Raw genomic sequence first — 23,694 nt, 5'->3', positions numbered from 1 at the left:
ACCGGTAACATCTATGGGACCGGTCTGGACATGTGACATCTGCGGCCGGGAATGTCTCTCACGAATTGGACTACACAGCCACAGGAGATGCTGCGACAAGACATGACTCTGAGGAACAGGAAATGATATGATGACAGTCGCAGTACTGGGACAACACACTGGAAATCCTAATGCTGGTTTCACTCCACTGATCCCAGCAATGTTTGAAGAGGAGGCACCATTGCCCATGAGCAAGTACATGAACAGGTGTGAATACCATCCTTCCTCCTGCCAGTTATTAACTATAACCACCACATGAATAACAAGAAAAAGTTGAATGACTGCAGAATGTCATGCAGATTGTGGATGTAGAAGATAGATTATCATCTTTGAACTGTAGAGACATGACTACTTTGTATGTCCATCTTGTGGAGCAGGAATGACGGACTGTCACATGGATGTGCTAACATGTGGACTGACTGCCACATGGATGCACTAACATATGACCTGACTGTCACATGGATGCACTAACATGTGACCTGACTGTCAAATGGATGTACTAACATGTGACCTGACTGTCACATGGATGTACTAACATGTGGACTGACTGCCACATGGATGCACTAACATACGACCTGACTGTCACATGGATGTACTAACATACGACCTGACTGTCACATGGATGCACTAACATATGACCTGACTGTCACATGGATGTACTAACATGTGGACTGACTGCCACATGGATGCACTAACATATGACCTGACTGTCACATGGATGTACTAACATGTGACCTGAGAGCAGGCTGAATGTTATTTGTACACACTATCTTGTGTCAGCCACTGACACTTTAATGACACAAATACAGAAACATCTATGACAATAAAAGGGGACTTAATTTTGTAGGTGGCTTTTACTTCCTACACCTTCCTTCACTCTGTCTAACAAGGTGTGCACCTTCCTTCACTCTGTCTAACAAGGTGTGCACCTTCCTTCACTCTGTCTTACAAGGTGTGCAGCTTCCTTCACTCTGTCTAACAAGATGTACACCTTCCTTCACTCTGTCTAACAAGGTGTGCACCTTCCTTCACTCTGTCTAACAAAGTGTGCACCTTCCTTCACTCGGTCCAAAAAGGTGTGCTCATCTTACCAGTCTGGCACTTCCTTCTCTGAGCCATCCTCGACCGCTGGAGAGAAATTTGTTCTGGCTTTGTCTCTTCTTCTGCCCGCCGTCAGCAAACTTGCAGAGCAAAGGTTGAGAAGGTGCTAGAAGGAGGCGGCACACAGACAGAAGAACAAGCAGGTTATATCAGACAGGATGGACAACACCTTGGCTCAAGAGGACAGACTCTTTCTGTACCATAATCCAATTAGACATTTTAGACTGGGAGTGGAGACCACACTGAGCTGAGAACAACCTCTCATGGCTGAATAATTACATACAATCATATACATACATACATACATACATACATACATACATATATATATATATATATACATACACACATACATGTGTATGTATGTATATATGTATATATATATATACATAAATATATATATACATATATATATATATATATATATATATATATATATATGTATGTATATATGTGTATATAAAAGGGTATACATGTATGTGTATATATATATATACATATATATATATATATATACATGTATGTATATGTGTGTATATATATGTATATGTGTGTATATATATGTATATGTATATACATATATATATATATATATATGTATGTGTATATATGTATATATATATATATATATATATATATATGTGTGTGTGTGTGTGTACGCACATACATATTTATATGCATACATTCATACATATATATATATATATATACATACATATATATATATATATATATATATATATATATATGTGTGTGTGTGTGTGTGTGTGTATACATACATATTTATATGCATACATTCATACATATATATATATATATATATATATATATATACATACATACATATATATGCATACATACATCCATATCTATATATACACATACATATTTATACATTATATATACATACAGACATACATACATACATATATACATATATAAATACATACATATGTGTATGTATGTGTATATACATATATACATACATATGTATATACATACATATATATACATACATACATATATATGTACATACATACATACATATATATGCATATACATATGTATATACATATATATGTATGTATATATATACATACATATATATATGTATGTATACATATATATATATATATATACATACATATATATGTATATACATATATATATATATATATATATATATACATACATACATACATACATACATACATACATACATACATACATACATACATATATATATATATATATGTATATATATATATATATATATACGTATGTATATACATATATATATATATATATATACACACGTATGTATATACATACATATATTATATATATATTAGAATCAGAATCAGAAATACTTTATTAATCCCCGAGGGGAAATTAAAATTATATATATATATATATATATATATATATATAATTATATACATACATATATACGTACATATACATACATATATTATATATATGTATGTATATACATACATAAATGCAAAAATGCATTTATTCCATTTTGGAATAACATGGTAACACTGTGAATACTTTTTGGATGCACTGTATGGACTCTCCAGCATTTGGAAAGAGGAAGCAGTTGGCTGACCACTTCCTGTCCTCGTTTGAACTTCAAAATAAAGGTGAGAATACATTCAGTTTTATCATTGAAGCTCGGTGATGAGACAATGACATGTGACTAATGTCTGCGTGTGCTCCCCAGCAGTACGGTTCTTACCTGGCACACCTGCGGGCGTCTTCATGAACTTGCCATTGAAGTGAGAAATGACTGCGTCGCATTTTTCTGTCGACTCCATCCTGAGGTGACGAGAGACATGAGGCAGATGAGAAAGTTAAGTACGCAGAAAACAAGCTGGACTGGTGCAAGCCCGCGCTGCACTCTAATTAAGTGACTCAGTCACTGTCAAGACTATTCACACAGGAGATGACGGCACGTGTGGACTGGCAGGGCAAGGTGCTTCAGTCTAATCTGCACTTTTATAGATGAAACACGCCTTTGTTGGCCATGCAAATATGATTCGATACAAACCCCAAAAGCAGTGAAGTTGTCACCTTGTGTAAATGCTAAATAAAAACAGAACTTACATTCAATTGACTCGACTGCAAAGACAAGATATTTAACGTTCCAACTGGAAAACGTTATTTTTGCAAATATTCGCTCATTTGGAATTTGATGCCTGCAACAGGTTTCAAAAAAGCTGGCACAAGTGGCAAAAAAGACCGAGAACGTTGAGGAATGCTCATCAGGGACTTATTTGGAACATCCCACAGGTGAACGGGCTAATTGGGAACAGGTGGGTGCCATGATTGGGTATAAAAGCAGCTTCCATGAAATGCTCAGTCATTCACAAACAAGGACGGGGCGAGGGTCACCACTTTGTCAACAAATGCCTGAGCAAATTGTTTAAGAACAACATTTCTCAAGCAGCTATTGCAAGGAATTTAGGGATTTCACCATCTACGCTCCGTAATATCATCAAATGGTTCAGAGAATCTGGAGAAATCACTGCACGTAAGCCATGATATTACGCACCTTGGATCCCTCAGGTGGTACTGCATCAAAAAGCCACATCAGTGTGTAAAGGATATCACCACATGGGCTCAGGAACACTTCAGAAAACCACTGTCAGTGACTACAGTTGGTCGCTACATCTGTAAGTGCAAGTTAAAACTCTACTATGCAAAGCCAAAGCCATTTATCAACAACACCCGAAATGGGCCCGAGCTCATCTAAGATGGACTGATGCAAAGTGGAAAAGTGTTCTGTGGTCATGACGAGTCCACATTTCAAATTGTTTTTTGGAAACTGTGGACAAAGAGGAAGAGAACCATCCGGACAGTTCTAAGGTCAAAGCATGCACACATCGCACTGTATGGAATGGCCTCAATCTCGTTACCTTGCGTAATGACAATAAAGCTGATTCTGATTCTGATTCTGATTCTAAAAGGCAGCATGTGTGATGGTATGGGGGTGTATTAGTGCCCAAGGCATGGGTAACTTACACATCTGTGAAGGCACCATTAATGCTGAAAGGTACATACAGGTTTTGGAGCAACATATGCAACGTTATCACGGACGCCCCTGCTTATTTCAGCAAGACGATGCCAAGCCAGGTAGTAAAACAGTAGACTGGCCTGCCTGTAGTCCCAGACCTGTCTCCCATTGAACAACTCAAGCTGTACATCAAGCAAGAATGGGAAAGAATTCCACTTCAAAAATGTGTCTCCTCAGTTCCCAAACCTTTACTGAGTGTTGTTAAAAGGAAAGGCCATGTAACACAGTGGTAACAATGTATTTTTTGCAATGTGTTGCTGCCATTAAATTCTAAGTTCATGATTATTTGCAGTGTGAAGATGAAATATCTTGTCTTTGCAGTCTATTCAATTGAATATAAGTTGAAAAGGATTTGTTGTATTCTCTTTTTATTTACCATTTACACAACCTGACAACTTCACCGCTTTTGGCTTTTGTCCATGAAAGAAGCCTTCAGTGTCTATACAGAGCAAGTCAGAAAAGGGTTTGTCTGCAACAACTCCACTGAGTCGTCCTCAAAGCTCGTTCCAATAATCAGCTGCAATATTGGAAAGGCCTTCCTCTGATTAGTGAGCAGGAAAACAATGAACACGTTGTCCTCCCTCACAGTGTGAATGAAAACTCTTAGATGTTATAATCTCCATGTGTCTCACTTCTACAGAACCGAGGCAACATCTCTTCAGTGTCCTCAATCCTGCGAACCTTTCAACTTTTCCAGCTTTTGACATTTAGGAAGCAAATGTGCAGCTATTTATAAAACGTGCAAAGTTTCAATTAGTGTGGGACATCTTTATCTGCATATGTATATATATGTATATATACATACATATATATACAGGTAAAAGCCAGTAAATTAGAATATTTTGAAAAACTTGATTTATTTCAGTACTTGCATTCAAAAGGTGTAACTTGTACATTATATTTATTCATTGCACACAGACTGATGCATTCAAATGTTTATTTCATTTAATTTTGATGATTTGAAGTGGCAACAAATGAAAATCCAAAATTCCGTGTGTCACAAAATTAGAATATTACTTAAGGCTAATACAAAAAAGGGATTTTTAGAAATGTTGGCCAACTGAAAAGTATGAAAATGAAAAATATGAGCATGTACAATACTCAATACTTGGTTGGAGCTCCTTTTGCCTCAATTACTGCGTTAATGCGGCGTGGCATGGAGTCGATGAGTTTCTGGCACTGCTCAGGTGTTATGAGAGCCCAGGTTGCTCTGATAGTGGCCTTCAACTCTTCTGCGTTTTTGGGTCTGGCATTCTGCATCTTCCTTTTCACAATACCCCACAGATTTTCTATGGGGCTAAGGTCAGGGGAGTTGGCGGGCCAATTTAGAACAGAAATACCATGGTCCGTAAACCAGGCACGGGTAGATTTTGCGCTGTGTGCAGGCGCCAAGTCCTGTTGGAACTTGAAATCTCCATCTCCATAGAGCAGGTCAGCATCAGGAAGCATGAAGTGCTCTAAAACTTGCTGGTAGACGGCTGCGTTGACCCTGGATCTCAGGAAACAGAGTGGACCGACACCAGCAGATGACATGGCACCCCAAACCATCACCCAACCATGCAAATTTTGCATTTCCTTTGGAAATCGAGGTCCCAGAATCTGGAGGAAGACAGGAGAGGCACAGGATCCACGTTGCCTGAAGTCTAGTGTAAAGTTTCCACCATCAGTGATGGTTTGGGGTGCCATGTCATCTGCTGGTGTCGGTCCACTCTGTTTCCTGAGATCCAGGGTCAACGCAGCCGTCTACCAGCAAGTTTTAGAGCACTTCATGCTTCCTGCTGCTGACCTGCTCTATGGAGATGGAGATTTCAAGTTCCAACAGGACTTGGCGCCTGCACACAGCGCAAAATCTACCCGTGCCTGGTTTACGGACCATGGTATTTCTGTTCTAAATTGGCCCGCCAACTCCCCTGACCTTAGCCCCATAGAAAATCTGTGGGGTATTGTGAAAAGGAAGATGCAGAATGCCAGACCCAAAAACGCAGAAGAGTTGAAGGCCACTATCAGAGCAACCTGGGCTCTCATAACACCTGAGCAGTGCCAGAAACTCATCGACTCCATGCCACGCCGCATTAACGCAGTAATTGAGGCAAAAGGAGCTCCAACCAAGTATTGAGTATTGTACATGCTCATATTTTTCATTTTCATACTTTTCAGTTGGCCAACATTTCTAAAAATCCCTTTTTCGTATTAGCCTTAAGTAATATTCTAATTTTGTGACACACGGAATTTTGGATTTTCATTTGTTGCCACTTCAAATCATCAAAATTAAATGAAATAAACATTTGAATGCATCAGTCTGTATGCAATGAATAAATATAATGTACAAGTTACACCTTTTGAATGCAAGTACTGAAATAAATCAAGTTTTTCAAAATATTCTAATTTACTGGCTTTTACCTGTATATATATATATATATATATACATATATATGTATTATAATCCTGACAAGGTGAGCTGTGTAACTAAGACATAAAAGTGAGACCTGGCAAAGCCGACTCCTCTGCTGGCTCCACTGGAGTCCCTCAGGACGCGAGTGGAGACGACCTGGCCGAAGTGCTTGAGCATGTTCTCCAGTTCCTGCTCATCCATGGACAGAGGCAGGTTGGAGATGTACAAGTTGGTCGGGTCTTGTTCTTGTTGCTGGGGGGGCACAGAGAGTGACACCTGTCATTTCAAAACCACCGGCGAGACAACAAAGCGGTCTATCAATCAATCAATCATCAATCAATCAATCTTTATTTATATAGCCCTAAATCACAAGTGTCTCAAAGGGCTGCACAAGCCACAACGACATCCTCGGTACAAAGCCCACATACGGGCAAGGAAAAACTCACCCCAGTGGGACGTCGATGTGAATGACTATGAGAAACCTTGGAGAGGACCGCATATGTGGGTAACCCCCCCCCTCTAGGGGAGACCGAAAGCAATGGATGTCGAGTGGGTCTGACATAATATTGTGAGAGTCCAGTCCATAGTGGATCCAACATAATAGTAAGAGTCCAGTCCATAGTGGGGCCAGCAGGACACCATCCCGAGCGGAGACGGGTCAGCAGCGCAGAGATGTTCCCAGCCGATGCACAGGCGAGCGGTCCACCCCGGGTCCCGACTCTGGACAGCCAGCACTTCATCCATGGCCACCGGACCTGTGCCCCCCCCTCAAGGAAAAGGGGAGCAGAGGAGAAAAGAAAAGAAACGGCAGATCAACTGGTCTAACAGGGGGGCTATTTAAAGGCTAGAGTATACAAATGAGTTTTAAGATGGGACTTAAATGCTTCTACTGAGGTAGCATCTCTAATTGTTACCGGGAGGGCATTCCATAGTACTGGAGCCCCAATAGAAAACGCTCTATAGCCCGCAGACTTTTTTTGGGCTCTGGGAATCACTAATAAGCCGGAGTTCTTTGAACGCAGATTTCTTGCCGGGACATATGGTACAATGCAATCAACAAGATAGGACGGAGCTAGACCGTGTAGTATTTTATACGTAAGTAGTAAAACCTTAAAGTCACATCTTAAGTGCACAGGAAGCCAGTGCAGGTGAGCCAGTATAGGCGTAATATGATCAAACTTTCTTGTTCTTGTCAAAAGTCTAGCAGCCGCATTTTGTACCAACTGTAATTTTTTAATGCTAGACATAGGGAGACCCGAAAATAATACGTTACAGTAGTCGAGACGAACTAGGGTTCGCTCTAGCCGCAGGATTGTCACGAGTATGAAGACTTATTGAGTGTCACGCCGTCCTGGAGGCTCATTTCTCTTCTCACGCAGCAGCACAAAAGGTGAGACGATATTAATATTCATCATAGCATCCGGCGCCAGACGGTCGCCACGGTGACACGCCAGCAAGAACGTCAACATTTCACTGTTCAAACAAGGAAGGAGCCCAAGAAAAGAGCCAATAAACTGGTTCTTGACTGGTTGAGTGAGACCAGAGGGGCGGAGTCCCAGCATCTCGCTGCTTCGCTCGTGTCAAAACTGCACGACGTTTGGATCCGAGTGCCTCTTCAGCACGTACACCGCCTCATTTGCATATTTAATTAGTCGAATTGGGACGAGTGCTGTTTGACATTCCCAGAGTGTCGACACCAAGTCTCAGGTGTCAATACAGCTCTTCCACGTTTCTACTGTGCAGCCTCAACATGACTAAATAGTTGTGTGACACGTCCTCCTCACACAGCTAACTTCTTTATGGAGTCCACAAACACTCAAACTGCCGTTGTCCCCATACCAATATTTTAGTACCAGTACCAAAATGTATTCCGATACTTTTCCGTACTTTTTTAAATAAAAGGGGACCGCAAAAAATGTCATTATTGTCTTTATTTGAACAAAAAAAAAAAGAATCTTAGGTTACATGAAACATATGTTTATTATTGTAGTTTAGTCCTTAAATAAAATAGACAACTTGTCTTTTAGTAGTAAGTAAACAAACAAAGACTCCTAATTAGTATGCAGTAACATATTGTGTCATTTATACACCTATTATTTTGTACACATTATGAGGGACAAACTCATACTTGCCAACCTTGAGACCTCCGATTTCGGGAGGTGGGGGGAGGGGGGTGGGAGGGGGCGTGGTTGGGGGCGTGGCTAAAAGGGGAGGAGTATATTTACAGCTAGAATTCACCAAGTCAAGTCCATCCATCCATTTTCTACCGCTTATTCCCTTTGGGGTCGCGGGGGGCGCTGGAGCCTATCTCAGCTAAGTATTTCATATATATATATATATATATATATATATATATATATATATATATATATATACAACAAATACTTGATGTTCAGTGAATTCTAGCTATATATATATATATATATATATTTATTTTATTATATGTATACATACATATATATATATATATATATATATATATATATATATATATATATATATATATATATATATATATATATATATATATATACTTGACGTTCAGTGAATTCTAGCTATATATGTATATATATATACATATATACGTATATATATTTTTATTTTATTATATGATATATATATATATATATATATATATATATATATATATATATATATATATATATATGTCTTAATAAGGTTATCCAAAAAAATAGTGCTCGATACCGTAGTAGAGCGCAATATATGTATGTGTGGGAAAAAAAATCACAAGACTATTTCAGGCCTGTAGAGATGAAAATAGTCTTGTGATTTTTTTTCCCACACATATATATATATATATATATATATATATATATATATATATATATATATATATATATATATATATATATATATATATATATATATATATATGTATACATATACATATACATATACATATATATATATATACATATATATATATATATATATATATATATATATATATATATATATATATATATGTATACATATACATATACACATATATATATATATATATATATATATATATATATATATATATATATATATATATATATATATATATACATACCGTAGTAGAGCGCAATATATGTATGTGTGGGAAAAAAAATCACAAGACTATTTCATCTCTACAGGCCTGTTTCATGAGGGGGTTCCCTCAATCATCAGGAGATCTCCTGATGATTGAGGGAACCCCCTCATGAAACAGGCCTGTAGAGATGAAATAGTCTTGTGATTTTTTTCCCCACACATACATATATATATATATATATATATATATATATATATATACATTAATTTTATTATATATATATATATATATATATATATATATACGTACATATATATATATATTTATTTTATTTTATATATATATATATATATATATATATATATATATATATATATATATATATATATGTATGTGTGGGGGAAAAAAAATCACAAGACTATTTCATATATAAGACATATATATATATATATATATATATATATATATATATATATATATATATATATATATATATATATATATAAAATAAATACTTGAATTTCAGTGTTCATTTATTTACACATATACACACAATTTAACACTCATCTACTCATTGCTGAGTTCAGGGTTGAATTGTCCATCCTTGTTCTATTCTCTGTCACTATTTTTCTTTTTTTTTTTTTTTTTCTTTTTTTTTTTTTTTTTTTTTTTTTTTGTCACTATTTTTCTAACGATGCTGAACACCCTCTCTGATGATGCATTGATGTGTGGCACGCACAAAAGTGCTTTCATCAAATGCACTAGATGGCAGTATTGTCCTGTTTAAGAGTGTCACAACATTGCTGTTTACGGCAGACGAACTGCTTTACGGTATACAAAAACGTGACTGCTGTTGTTGTGTGTTGTTGCCGCGCTGGGAGGACGTTAATGAAACTGCCTAACAATAAACCCACATAAGAAACCAAGAACTCGCCCTCCATCATTCTACAGTTATAACGTGATTGGGCAGGTATGCTGGTTATATTGTGGGTTAGCGGACTCAGGTCCTCATGGACCTGAGTCCGCCTGAATTTCGGGAGATTTTCGGGAGAAACTTTGTCCCGGGAGGTTTTCGAGAGAGGCGCTGAATTTCGGGAGTCTCCCGGAAAATCCGGGAGGGTTGGCAAGTATGGACAAACTGTAAAAATGGTTTATTAATCCACTTGTTCATTTACTGTTAATATCTGCTTACTTTCTGTTTTAACATGTTCTATCTACACTTCTGTTCAAATGTAATAATCACTTATTCTTCTCTTCTTTGATACTTTACATTATTTTTGGATGATACCACACATTTAGGTATCGATTTGATACCAAGTAGTTACAAGATCATACATTGGTTTCATTCAAAGTCCTCATAATATAATATATCAGTATATATCATATACTGTACATATATTATGTAATTATTACATATATGTTATATTTTATATTGCTACTACGGTACATTTTTAGGCTATTTTATACCTGCATTGTCATACCTGCCAACTTTTGAAATCAGAAAAACCTAGTAGCCAGGGGCCGCAGGCCCGGTAGATCCAGGACAAAGTCCTGGTGGGGGGTTCAAAATGATTATTAGCATTCAGACAGGTTAAAATGTTGCTAAAACCATCACTGTTTGGGCGACGAAAAACGTTGAAAGTTTTCCACTTGTATCGCTAGCAACGGCATTAGACTTGTGTTTTTTTGTCCCAACGTGGTCTTTTACATCGCTAATTCCTCCGTGTCCGATCGAAAAATCTTGTCTGCACAAGGTGCAATTCGCGTAGTTTTCACCCTTTTTGGAACGGATAATTATTCCCGGATAGGCTTTTGAATATTCTTCACGGAATGACTGCAGTTTTCTTTTCGGTTTAAGACTCGTTTGCGATTTTTCTCCGGCTGATTCCATGATCGTTCGCGCCGTTTGGAAACAATGGCAACTGTATGGCGTCACATTAGTGCCAAAAATCCGAGCGCATAAAAACTGTTATCGTGCGCGCGCGCGACACCATTTTGCGCGCGCGTGGTGCCTTTCTGCGCGCGCGTGGTGCCTTTCTGCGCGCGCGCGACGCCTTTCTGCGCGCTCTCTGTGTACTCCTGGCCAGTGTTGGGACTAATTTTTTATATTCAGTAATTTAGTTACCGTTACTACATGATGCGTTACTGCGTTATTTTACGTTACTTTTGATGTAGTATCGGCTAGAAACAGAAGCGCTGCGGTGTCGTTCTTCTGAATCTTCCTCTGTCACAAGCCGGAGAGAAGAAAAGAGGCGCGGTCTATGTGTGTGTGGGTGTGTGTGTGGGGAGGGGAGGCACACAAGTGATCCGCGGTTTGATATATGAAACAAAAAAAAAAGTTGTTTGCACGTTCAGTCCACACACAGTAGAGATGCGCGGTTTGCGGGCACAACCGCGGAGTCCGCGGATTATCCGCGGATCGGGCGGATGAAATTTAAAAAAATAAGATTTTATCCGCGTGCGGGTCAGGTCGGGCGGATCAATTAGATTTTTTTTTTTTTTTTTTTTTTTTTTTGCGGGTGGCAGTTAAACCAATTCGGAAATATATACACATAGTTAAATGTTGTTACCCACATACGAAAAACGAGCAGGCACCTGCTGCATATGCCACAACAGAAGAAAAAAAAAGAAAAGAGATGGACACTTTTACGGAGCGGAGAAGGGACGCCTCGCCGGTGTCCGGGACCGAGGCCCCTTCCCCCGAGAGGGCCCCACCGGGAGCCGTAGCTGAGGCGATCCGCGAGAAGGGCCCGACGCATGTCCAGGGTCACTACCGCGCCCACCGCACCGACACCCCGCCTCGTCCGCCTTCGCCGCGGCCGGCGTCAAGCGCAGCAGGTAAGCAGCATACCTGCCCGCCACCCCCCGAAATTCACATTTCTATCACAATTATCATACTGTAAACATGGTAAGCTAACTTCATTAAAATTAATAGTCCTGTCAATAGCATGGAATTACAATTCAAATGTAGTTTTTTTGTAAGCCTTTCAAAAGAATTCAAAATATGAAAAATTAATGAAAATTAATTTAAGCCATCAGACACTTTGAAAAGTGGCACATCACATCTCTAATGTAATCATTTTAACTTTTCAACAGAAATAGCACTGCAAAAATATTAAGGACATACTTCTGTATTTTGGTAGTTATGCTGTCAACATTTAACAAGATTTCTTCAACTTGGACTTGAAAGCATAAATAGTATAAACACTTTTAACAGTATGTCGTGCTGTGAAATACAGCCGACAGGATTGCGCACCACACAGGAAGCAAGGCCAAAGTGCATGCAGGTGCAGGAGAAGAAAGGACTTCTTTCATTTAAGGTTTGTGATAAACCATCAAACTCATTCGTTAAAAGGACTCTATAGTAATATAAAGCGAATTTTTCTGGACATTATCATGCAAGAAAAGTTTATTTTTGGGACCGCGATCACCGCGTAATGATTTTTAAAGGTTGCATTACAAACATGTAACTGTCCCATGTGATAAGCCAGTGCGATTGGAAGTCCATGCTCAATTATTGCCTCCGTAAATAAAACTTCGGCATTTATCACATCCAAAGAATCTGTTTGGGCGACGAAAAACGTTGAAAGTTTTCCACTTGTATCGCTAGCAACGGCATTAGACTTGTGTTTTTTTGTCCCAAAGTGGTCTTTTACATCGCTAATTCCTCCGTGTCCGATCGAAAAATCTTGTCTGCACAAGGTGCAATTCGCGTAGTTTTCACCCTTTTTTTTTTAAATTAAAGAAAAAACGTATTTTTTATCACTGCACCCGTAACCCGGAATAGGTTGATGAAAACCGTACGAATTACGGGAAAACCGGAGTAGTTGGCAGGTGCCTCACTAATGCCTTGCATCGTCTATATTAGATATACCGGGCGGATAGCGGGCGGATGCAGTTCTGATCAAATGTTAGATCGGGTGGATTGCGGATGGTTGACGACTTTCTGATGCGGTTGCAGATGAAATATTTGCCTATCCGCGCATCTCTAACACACAGCGTGGTCATGGCGAGCGGAGTAACGGAGGAGCTTGAACGCCCCGCGCCATTGAATCGGTGTGTTTATAGGTGCAGACTCGGTTGTGCAAAACGAGGGTTTTAAACACATGCTGAACGTGCTTGAACCACGTTACGACATCCCGCCGCGCACCCACTTCAGCAATAAGATTGTGCCAGATCTTTATGAGCAGGAGAAGAAAAAAGTTGTGGATGAACTATCCCGAGCATCATCTGTTGCGCTCATGACAGACGGGTGGACGTCCAGCGGAACTATAAGCGCTCACTTCATCACAGCAGACTGGGAGATGAGAAGACACGCCCCCTCTACGAGAGTCACCTTGCGCAGGTGCTGACACAAGCAGTGGAGGAATGGAAGATAAAGATATCCCAGTCACACGTGATAATGCCAAAAATCAAATAATTACAGAGAATGAGGCAGGACTGGGACCACAGATAGGTGCTTTGCACATGTAGTGAATTTGGCATCCCAGGAAGGGAATCTCAGTCAATAGGATGGAGCGCCTCTTTGGGAGGATCAGGAAGGTTTCCTACTTCCACCCAAGCACAACAGCTGCTCATGTGCTTAAGACAAAGCAAGAAATGCTAAAGCTGCCTGCTCATACATGATGTCCCAACGAGGTGGAACTCCACTTATGATATGTTGGAGCAGCAGGCAGCTATATACTCTGCAATGACCCACAACACCCTGAAGACAAATGTCACCCTGTCTGATGATGATGTGAGAGTGGCAGACGGGGTCCTCCAGGGGCTTAAACCCCTCAAAAGTGTTACATCTCTACTGAGCACTGAAACTTCACCATCTGTGTCAATGATCCTGCCACTGAAAACAAGGATTCTACAATCCATGGCTCCAAGTGTGGAAGACAGCAGCATCACTCCAGATGTCAGGCTTTATTTCACTACCTATGTTTCAAGGAAGATGATGTGCCTTCTTATGTTGCACTTAAACTTGTTTTTTTATTAATGGTCATTGGTCCAAGTTTAAAGAAAGGAGGAATGCCTTTTTATGTTGCACTGTTTTTCATTAATTATGTTAAAAGGAAAATAAAAATGCATGTCAAGTTGATCAACAGATTGTATTAATCTCCAGTGCAATAACAGTACTGAAATGAAGGCTAAAAGGGCATTAATGGGAGCTTTAAAAAAAAAAAGAAGAAAAAAAGAAGTATCTAAATAGTTACTTTTCACAGTAACACATTACTTTTTGGTGTAAGTAACTGAGTTAGTAACTGAGTTACTTTTGAAATCAAGTAACTAGTAACTGTAACTAGTTACTGGTTTTCAGTAACTAACCCAACACTGCTCCTGGCATCTCTCCTCGCGCTGTCATGTTTCTTTTTGGCACTTTGGGGGCGGGTATGCTTAGACGGCCCCTTCTTTCTGATTGGCTGTGAGCATTTTTCATATGACCAATCATTCTCCAGCGTAGCAACGTTGTAGCCATCTTACTTCGGACATCTAGCCTCAATCATTACATTAATGTCAATGGTACATGTACTAATTAAATTACCATAACTTGCTCGATTTTCGACCAATTTACAAACGGTTTGCCTTGTTACAAATCTTATTACATGTAGATATGACATAGGATGCTGTACCTGTTGAAATTACCTCTTTTGCTTTAAAAAAAAAATGACTTAATTGTGCAACATAGTTGTGTAGGGTCAGTTCTCTGATTATTTTAAACTGTTTCAGAATACATTATTAAAAGCTATTTTTAACATTTTAAAAACAAAATTCAAAGATTATTTCATTAATTTTATGGCTGAATCAAAAGAAATTCCATAAATTAGAAAACAAATGTTCAAGAAGAAGTGAAAATATAAAATAATGTTATTGCTGGTGGACCAGTTCTGGCTGAAAGATGTGATTATGGTGTTTGTTGTCTTATTATTTATTTGGGCTACATTTTGTATTACCCTGTATTGTGTTTATGTGGTATGAAATAACCTTCATCAGCGCGCGACATTTTTTTTATCCACTTCTTCCTCCGTAAATCTTGATACATATTGACGATGACCCGCCCTGCTATACTTCTGATTGGCTCTGAGCATTTTTCAGCGTTTTTCGCCTGACCAATCAGAAAGGAGGGGCCGTCTAAGCATACCCGCCCCCAAAGTGCCAAAAAGAAACATGACAGCGCGAGGAGAGATGCCAGGAGTACACAGAGAGCGCGCAGAAAGGCACCGCGCGCGTGCTAAAAGGCACCACGCGCGCGCAAAATGGTGTCGCGCGCGCGCACGAAGTGGAGAATCAGCGCGCGATAACAGTTTTTATGCGCTCGGATTTTTGGCACTAATGTGACGCCATACAACCGGTGCCTCGTGCTTGGCAGCGGTGCTATAAATAGCCTCGCGCATGGCATTCGGAATGGCTCGATAGGAAGTTACGGGAAGCAGTGTCGATTGTCATTGTTGTTACGCGATTTCGTGAATAAAACTTTTTAAAAAATATATTTTTATAATTAATGAAAAACCGTATTTTTTATCACTGCAACCGTAACCCGGAATAGGTTGATGAAAACCGTACTAATTACGGGAAAACCGGAGTAGTTGGCAGGTATGCATATATTATGTAATTATTACATATATGTTATATTTTATATTGCTACTACGGTACATTTTTAGTCTATTTTATACCTGCATTGTCCTTTCCATCCTTACACTTTCCATCCTTTGTAACTGAGCTACTGTGTGGCACAATTTCCCTTGTGGCTCATTAAAGTTCGTCTAAGTCTATGTGTCCAGGGACGTATTTCATGACTTTATAAACATAATATAAATGTTTAAAAAAGGAAAAAAGTGTCATGATCCGTGGCCCGGATCATGTTTTGTTATTTTCCGTTTGTTTTTTTCCTGTTTTTGTGCACCCTTGAGTTTGTTTTTAGTTACCATGGTTACCTATTATTTCCACTTGCCTCTGATTGGTGTTCGGGACGCTCACCTGTTTCCCGAGCACTAATCAGAGGCATTATTTAAGCCTGCCTTTGCCGGTCAGTCGGCCGGGCTTCTTTGTGTGCTTATGCTTGTCATGAAGTGGTGGTGACGAACCCCAAGATGCAGAGATGACAGGCGGTGTACAAGAAAACATGGTTTTAATGTTAAAAAAAAAAGGTGAAAACAAAAAGGCGCACAAGGTTAACGCAGGAAACAAAAGCTAACACTTAGCCTGAACTATGGACATGAAACAAAAAGTCGCTAACTGTGGCATAAATAAACAAAACGTACATGGCAAGGCACGAGCAAAATGAGCTAAGCATGAAATCATCAGCATGAACTATGGTATCTCCAGAAAACAAGCATGAACAGAGCATTGCATGAAACAGGGAGTCCACAGCATACAACAAACAATACTCCAGCCCTGACTGGAGGGCAAGGCAGGTTTAAATAATGCCTCTGATTAGTGCTCGGGCAGCAGGTGAGCGGGCGAACACTAATCAGAGGCAGGTGGAAACAATAAGTAACCATGGTAACTAAAACAAACAAGGGTGCACAAAACACAAGAACTAATGAAGTCCAAAACTAACAGAACATAAAACATGATCCGGGACATGGATCATGACAATGCTACAGTTACGTGAGTATTCCTTGTCTTCAAGCCTATGCTAAGTGTTAGCCTTAGGTTCGAGTGCGATCGGCACGTTTTTCCTCCGGCTTGTTTTCAGTTTTTGGTACTTGTTCGATTTCGGAGGATAAATCATGTTCCTACCTGCACGTCCTGTCCAGAGTGGTCCGTCTGCATCCCGGGGGAACGAACCTTGCAGCAAGCTGCGACCCCCCCACACGTGACAAAAATATTTTGTGATGCTAAAAAATATTGATGTAATCATAGTCGTATCGACTAGATACGCTCTTGCACTTGATATCATTATAGTGGATGTCAGGTGTGGATCCACCCATGGCATTTGTTTACATTCAGGCGCGCTAGCTTTTGTTAGCGGTGAGCAATTGTATCCTCCTACGGTGTGTAGTGAAGTATGTTTAGATCAATGTATATATATATATATATATATATATATATATATATATATATATACAAACCCCGTTTCCATATGAGTTGGGAAATTGTGTTAGATGTAAATATAAACGGAATACAATGATTTGCAAATCATTTTCAACCCATAATCAGTTGAATATGCTACAAAGACAACATATTTGATGTTCAAACTCATAAACTTTTTGTTTTTTTTGCAAATAATCATTAACTTTAGAATTTGATGCCAGCAACACGTGACAAAGAAGTTGGGAAAGGTGGCAATAAATACTGATAAAGTTGAGGAATGCTCATCAAAGACTTATTTGGAACATCCCACAGGTGAACAGGCTAATTGGGAACAGGTGGGTGCCATGTTTGGGTATAAAAATAGATTCCATGAAATGCTCAGTCATTCACAAACAAGGATGGGGCGAGGGTCACCACTTTGTCAACAAATGCCTGAGCAAATTGTTGAACAGTTTAAGAAAAACCTTTCTCAACCAGCTATTGCAAGGAATTCAGGGATTTCACCATCTACGCTCTGTAATATCATCAAAGGGTTCAGAGAATCTGGAAAAATCACTGCACGTAAGCAGCTAAGCCCGTGACCTTCCATCCCTCAGGCTGTACTGCATCAACAAGCGACATCAGTGTGTAAAGGATATCACCACATGGGCTCAGGAACACTTCAGAAACCCACTGTCAGTAACTACAGTTGGTCGCTACATCTGTAAGTGCAAGTTAAAACTCTCCTATGCAAGGCGAAAACTGTTTATCAACAACACCCAGAAACGCCGTCGGCTTCGCTGGGCCTGAGCTCATCTAAGATGAACTGATACAAAGTAGAAAAGTGTTCGGTGGTCTGACGAGTCCACATTTCAAATTGTTTTTGGAAAATGTGGACGTCGTGTCATCCGGACCAAAGAGGAAAAGAACCATCCGGATTGTTATAGGCGCAAAGTGTAAAAGCCAGCATGTGTGATGGTATGGGGGTGTATTAGTGCCCAAGACATGGGTAACTTACACATCTGTGAAGGCACCATTAATGCTGAAAGGTACATACAGGTTTTGGAGCAACATATGTTGCCATCCAAGCAACGTTACCATGGACACCCCTGCTTATTTCAGCAAGACAATGCCAAGCCACGTGTTATATCAACGTGGCTTCATAGTAAAAGAGTGCGGGTACTAAACTGGCCTGCCTGTAGTCCAGACCTGTCTCCCATTGAAAATGTGTGGTGCATTATGAAGCCTAAAATAGCACAACGGAGACCCCCGGACTGTTGAACAACTTAAGCTGTACATCAAGCAAGAATGGGAAAGAATTCCACCTGAGAAGCTTCAAAAATGTGTCTATTCAGTTCCTAAACGTTTACTGAGTGTTGTTAAAAGGAAAGGCCATGTAACACAGTGGTGAACATGCCCTTTCCCGACTACTTTGTCACGTGTTGCAGCCATGAAATTCTAAGTTAATTATTATTTGCAAAAAAAAATAAAGTTTATCAGTTTGAACATCAAATATGTTGTCTTTGTAGCATATTCAACTGAATATGAGTTGAAAAGGATTGTATTCCGTTTATATTTACATCTAACACAATTTCCCAACTCATATGGAAACGGGGTTTGTATATATATATATATATATATATATATATATATATATATATATATATATATATATATATATATATATATTAAGGCTGAAACAACGCGTCGACGTAGTCGACGTCATCGATTAGGTAAATACGTCGACGCCGTTTTTGTGTGTCGACGCGTCGCATACCTTATTTCCTTGAATCGCCTCCGGGGAGCTAATTAATTTAAAACCTCTTCTCACTCCTGCGCTTACCAAAAGGCGTGGGGTAAATTTAGGCCTGCGCTTATAAATTTGAGCGATGTAAGGATACCATCATGAAAAGCACATTTAATTAAAAAAAACTTTATTATGGTCTTACCTTTACTTATAAATGAAGTCCATGTGCAGCTGCTTCTGAACAAAAGCATCGATAACTTGTTTATAGAAGTCTTCCTTATCTTTCTTCAGTTTTAAAAGTCTCTCCGTCTCTTTAATTATTACCTCCTGCTTTGATTGAAAGTCCAGTTTAGAAAACTGTTTTATTTTAGATATGTAATCCTCCATGTTAAAAGTGCAAGCAAACGATCGCTGCTCACTCTTGTTGCTTGTTGTCTTCTTCTGCAGCACCGGTAGTCGCAAGAAGGATCACTAGCGCCCTCTACCACCAGGAGGCGGGAGTCATTTAATGACTCATATTTGACACACGCAGCTACGGTATATTAATAAAACATAGCTGCTTACTGTTCTTTTTAGCATATTCAATAGCTTAGACCTTAAATCCTACTGAATAGCGCTTAATCTTCTTCCCTTTATGCAATTTAAAATAGTTGAAATCAGCCTCCTCCATTTTGAAAATGATGACTCGTGACATGACGAGTTCTAGGCATATGCTAATTATTTTGCGAAACGAGTTTGACCCGGCGGAAATTCTAGACATGCGCTAATAAAAATAATATTTTGCGAAACGAGTTTAATTCGAGGCATGCGAATACTATACCACGGAAATACGCACTTTTTTGTATTGGATGTTTATCTTTATTTTTGCACATTTTAAAGCAAAATAAGCAATACTTTTACTTTTGAAATGCTTATACCATTGCAGAATATTAAGATTTGCACTGGATGTTTACTTTTATATTTGCACATTAAAAAGCAAATAAGCTACTTTTAATTTTGTTAAATGTTAAAAGTTTTAAATGTTTACATTGTTACAGAATATTTTGTCATGTTGTTGTCAATGTCGACTGAGTGGCCATACTTCTTTTTTTTTGTAAATAAAAGCCATGCCTTTTGAAAAAACTAGCCTACATTTATTTTTTCATCTTCATTTTAAATAAAATAAAAAAAATCGGTAAAAGGAAAAATAATCTATAGATTAATCGAAAAAATAATCTATAGATTAACCGATTAATCGAAAAAATAATCTATAGATTAATCGATAGAAAAATAATCGTTAGCTGAAGCCATAATATATATATATATATATATATATATATATATATATATATATATATATATATATATATATATATATATATATATATATATATATATATATATTTGTAAATAAAAGCCATGCCTTTTGAAAAAACTGGCCTACATTTATTTTTTTCATCTTCATTTTAAATTTAAAAAAAATCGGTAAAAGGAAAAATAATCTATAGATTAATCGAAAAAATAATCTATAGATTAACCGATTAATCGAAAAAAATAATCTATAGATTAATCGATAGAAAAATAATCGTTAGCTGAAGCCATAATATATATATATATATATATTTTTTTTTTTTTTTTTGTAAATAAAAGCCATGCCTTTTGAAAAAACTGGCCTACATTTATTTTTTTCATCTTCATTTTAAATAAAAAAAATAATCGGTAAAAGGAAAAATAATCCATAGATTAATCGAAAAAATAATCTATAGATTAACCGATTAATCGAAAAAAATAATCTATAGATTAATCGATAGAAAAATAATCGTTAGCTGCAGCCATAATATATATATATATATATATATGTCTTAATAAGGTTATCCAAAAAATAGTGCTCGATACCGTAGTAGAGCGTAATATATGTATGTGTGGGAAAAAAAATCACAAGACTATTTCATCTCTACAGGCCTGTTTCATGAGGGGGGGTACCCTCAATCGTCAGGAGATTGAGGGTACCCCCCCTCATGAAACAGGCCTGTAGAGATGAAATAGTCTTGTGATTTTTTTTCCCACACATACATATATATATATATATATATATATATATATATATATATAACATGTGCAGCGAGACAGAGGGGAAACATTTGTATTCATTTTAACTTCCTCGTGTACAAAGTCCTTGGAGAGACGCGTACATGAAGTACAAACATGATACTCAACTCTCACCTTGGCCATCTGAGCCTGAACCCCGCTGCTCTTGAGGGCAGTCACAGCTTTCTGGGCTGCAGCCGGACTATCAAAGTCCACAAAGCCATACCCTGAGGAGACAAGGAGGACAGTAGAACAAGGCTAGACCATCAGTGTGTACCGACAATGTACGTGTAGATACTGTACATATGCATGTGCGTGGCAGAATGTTGGCAACAAAAAAACAAAAAGGCTGAGGATGCAGATACCAGAGTGATGTTACTTGCTGAGGTCAGCTCTTTGTTGTGTGGTGTACCAATAGGGGTGAAGCCATAGTCCCTGGGCTCCTACGGAGGCTATTTTTAGCACCTTTAACTAAATAAAGGTGACTAAGTCAGTGATGTATAAGCTGAAAAGCCATTTAGCATTACATTTCAGATGTGGCAAAGGAAGAAAAACAGTTGTTTCGTTTATACCAGTATGGGCAGTCAGTCAGGCAGGATGAGATCAACCTTTTTAAGTACATCATCTCTGGAATCATTTAACATCTTGAAATATGATTGTAGTCTGTTTGTCAAAGACAAAGTGAACTCAATGGTTCCGACCCTGCGACAAGACATGGTAGCTAGATGAGGCAATTGCGTGTGAATGCTCCGATGCCGAAGTTGAACTAAAATCCTGGAATTTTTTTTGAATCGTTCAAGTCGAGCACACAATTCCCAAACAGGCTGAATATTTTAAAGTTGGAACAGTTTGAATCAGATGAAAAATGGGGGAGTTGTGGTCCTTTGAAGAATGTCCCACTGATTTAAATGGGAATTTCCCAAAAATGTGGGAATTTCGGGAAAAGCTGGATTTTTTTTTGAAAATGGATTTTAAAAAAAACCTTGAATGGTTTGAATGAGTTGAAATGGTTGGTGTTGGAATTTTTCAAATCGATCGAGAAATGTTGAAGCAGTAACATGTTGAATTGAGAAATGGTATTACGGAATTCCTGGAATTTCGGGAAAACCGGGAATTTTAAAATTTCGAAAAACAATTTTATTTTTTTGTCCTGATTACGAGGAATGTTTTGACGGTAGAAGGGTTGAACAATGCGGGAGGAGTAGTTGCCAGAAAAAAGGGTGGAAATAGGGCTTAGGAAAACCAGGAATTCTGGAAAATCCTGGAATTTTTGGGAACTTGGAAAACAAGGTTGTTTGAATTTTCCAGAATGGTGGAATGTGTTGAAGGTGGAATGGTTTGAATCGGTTGAAAAATGTGGAAATAGTGGAAGTTTGAAAAATAGCCAATCCATTTTGAATGGAAAAAATGTCCCGGAAAACCTGGAATTCTGAGAAATCTGGGATTATTTGGAATTTGTCAAGGGAAAGCCCGCGATTCCCGAATAGGCTAAACAGTTTGAAGTTGGAACGCTTTGAATCGGATGAAAATTATGAAAGGTAGAACACGGCAAAATCTGGAGAAGAAGAAGTAGAAGTAGAAGTAGAAGTAGAAGAAGAAGAAGTCAAAGAAGAAGACGAAGAAGAAGAAGAAGTCGAAGAAGAATAAGTAGAAGAAGTAGTAGAAGAAGTAGAAGAAGATGTCGAAGAAAAAGTCGAAGAAGAAGAAGTTGAAGAAGAAGAAGTCGAAGAAGAAGTCAAAGAAGAATTCGAAGAAGAAGTAGAAGAAGAAAAAGTCAAAGAAGAAGTAGAATTAGAAGAAATCGAAGAAAAAGAAGTCGAAGAAGAAGTAGATGTAGAAGAAGTAGAAGAAGAAGAAGTAGAAATAGAAGAAGTCGAAGAAGAAGAAGTCAAGAAGAAGTAGAAGTAGAAGAAGTAGAAGACGAAGAAGAAGACGAAGAAGCCGAAAAAGAAGAAGTCGAACAAGAAGAAGTCAAAGAAGTCGAAGAAGTCGAAGAAGAAGAAGAAGTAGTAGAAAAAGTAGAAGAAGATGTCAAAGAAAAAGTTGAAGAAGAAGAAGTCGAAGAAGAAGTCAAAGAAGAAGTAGAAGAAGAAGAAGAAGTCGAAGAAGAAGTAGAATTAGAAGAAGTCGAAGAAAAAGAAGTCGAAGAAGAAGTAGAAGTAGAAGAAGTAGAAAAAGAAGAAGAAGTAGAAATAGAAGAAGTCAAAGAAGAAGAAGTCAAGAAGAAG

General features: G+C 38.2%; 1 protein-coding gene across 2 annotated transcripts in view; it reads right to left on the bottom strand.

Moving 5' to 3' along the window:
* The window catches only part of rbms1b (RNA binding motif, single stranded interacting protein 1b), an 88,485-nt gene that overhangs the window by 21,217 nt on the left and 43,574 nt on the right, over window positions 1–23,694 (bottom strand). The window contains exons 4-7 of one of the 2 annotated variants that reach the window (XM_061971762.2): window positions 21,596–21,693; window positions 6,706–6,863; window positions 2,882–2,961; window positions 1,131–1,246 (exon numbers count right to left, since the gene is read on the bottom strand). In XM_061971762.2, coding sequence (XP_061827746.1) covers window positions 1,131–1,246; window positions 2,882–2,961; window positions 6,706–6,863; window positions 21,596–21,693 — 452 coding nt within the window. The remainder of the gene's footprint in view (window positions 1–1,130; window positions 1,247–2,881; window positions 2,962–6,705; window positions 6,864–21,595; window positions 21,694–23,694) is intronic. The other variant, XM_061971763.2, reaches the window with a different exon arrangement.

The sequence above is a fragment of the Nerophis lumbriciformis genome, linkage group LG13 (genome assembly GCF_033978685.3).
Source record: "Nerophis lumbriciformis linkage group LG13, RoL_Nlum_v2.1, whole genome shotgun sequence".
In the NCBI taxonomy this organism is placed as follows: Eukaryota; Metazoa; Chordata; class Actinopteri; order Syngnathiformes; family Syngnathidae; genus Nerophis; species Nerophis lumbriciformis.
This window is presented reverse-complemented; position numbering and strand designations above follow the sequence as displayed.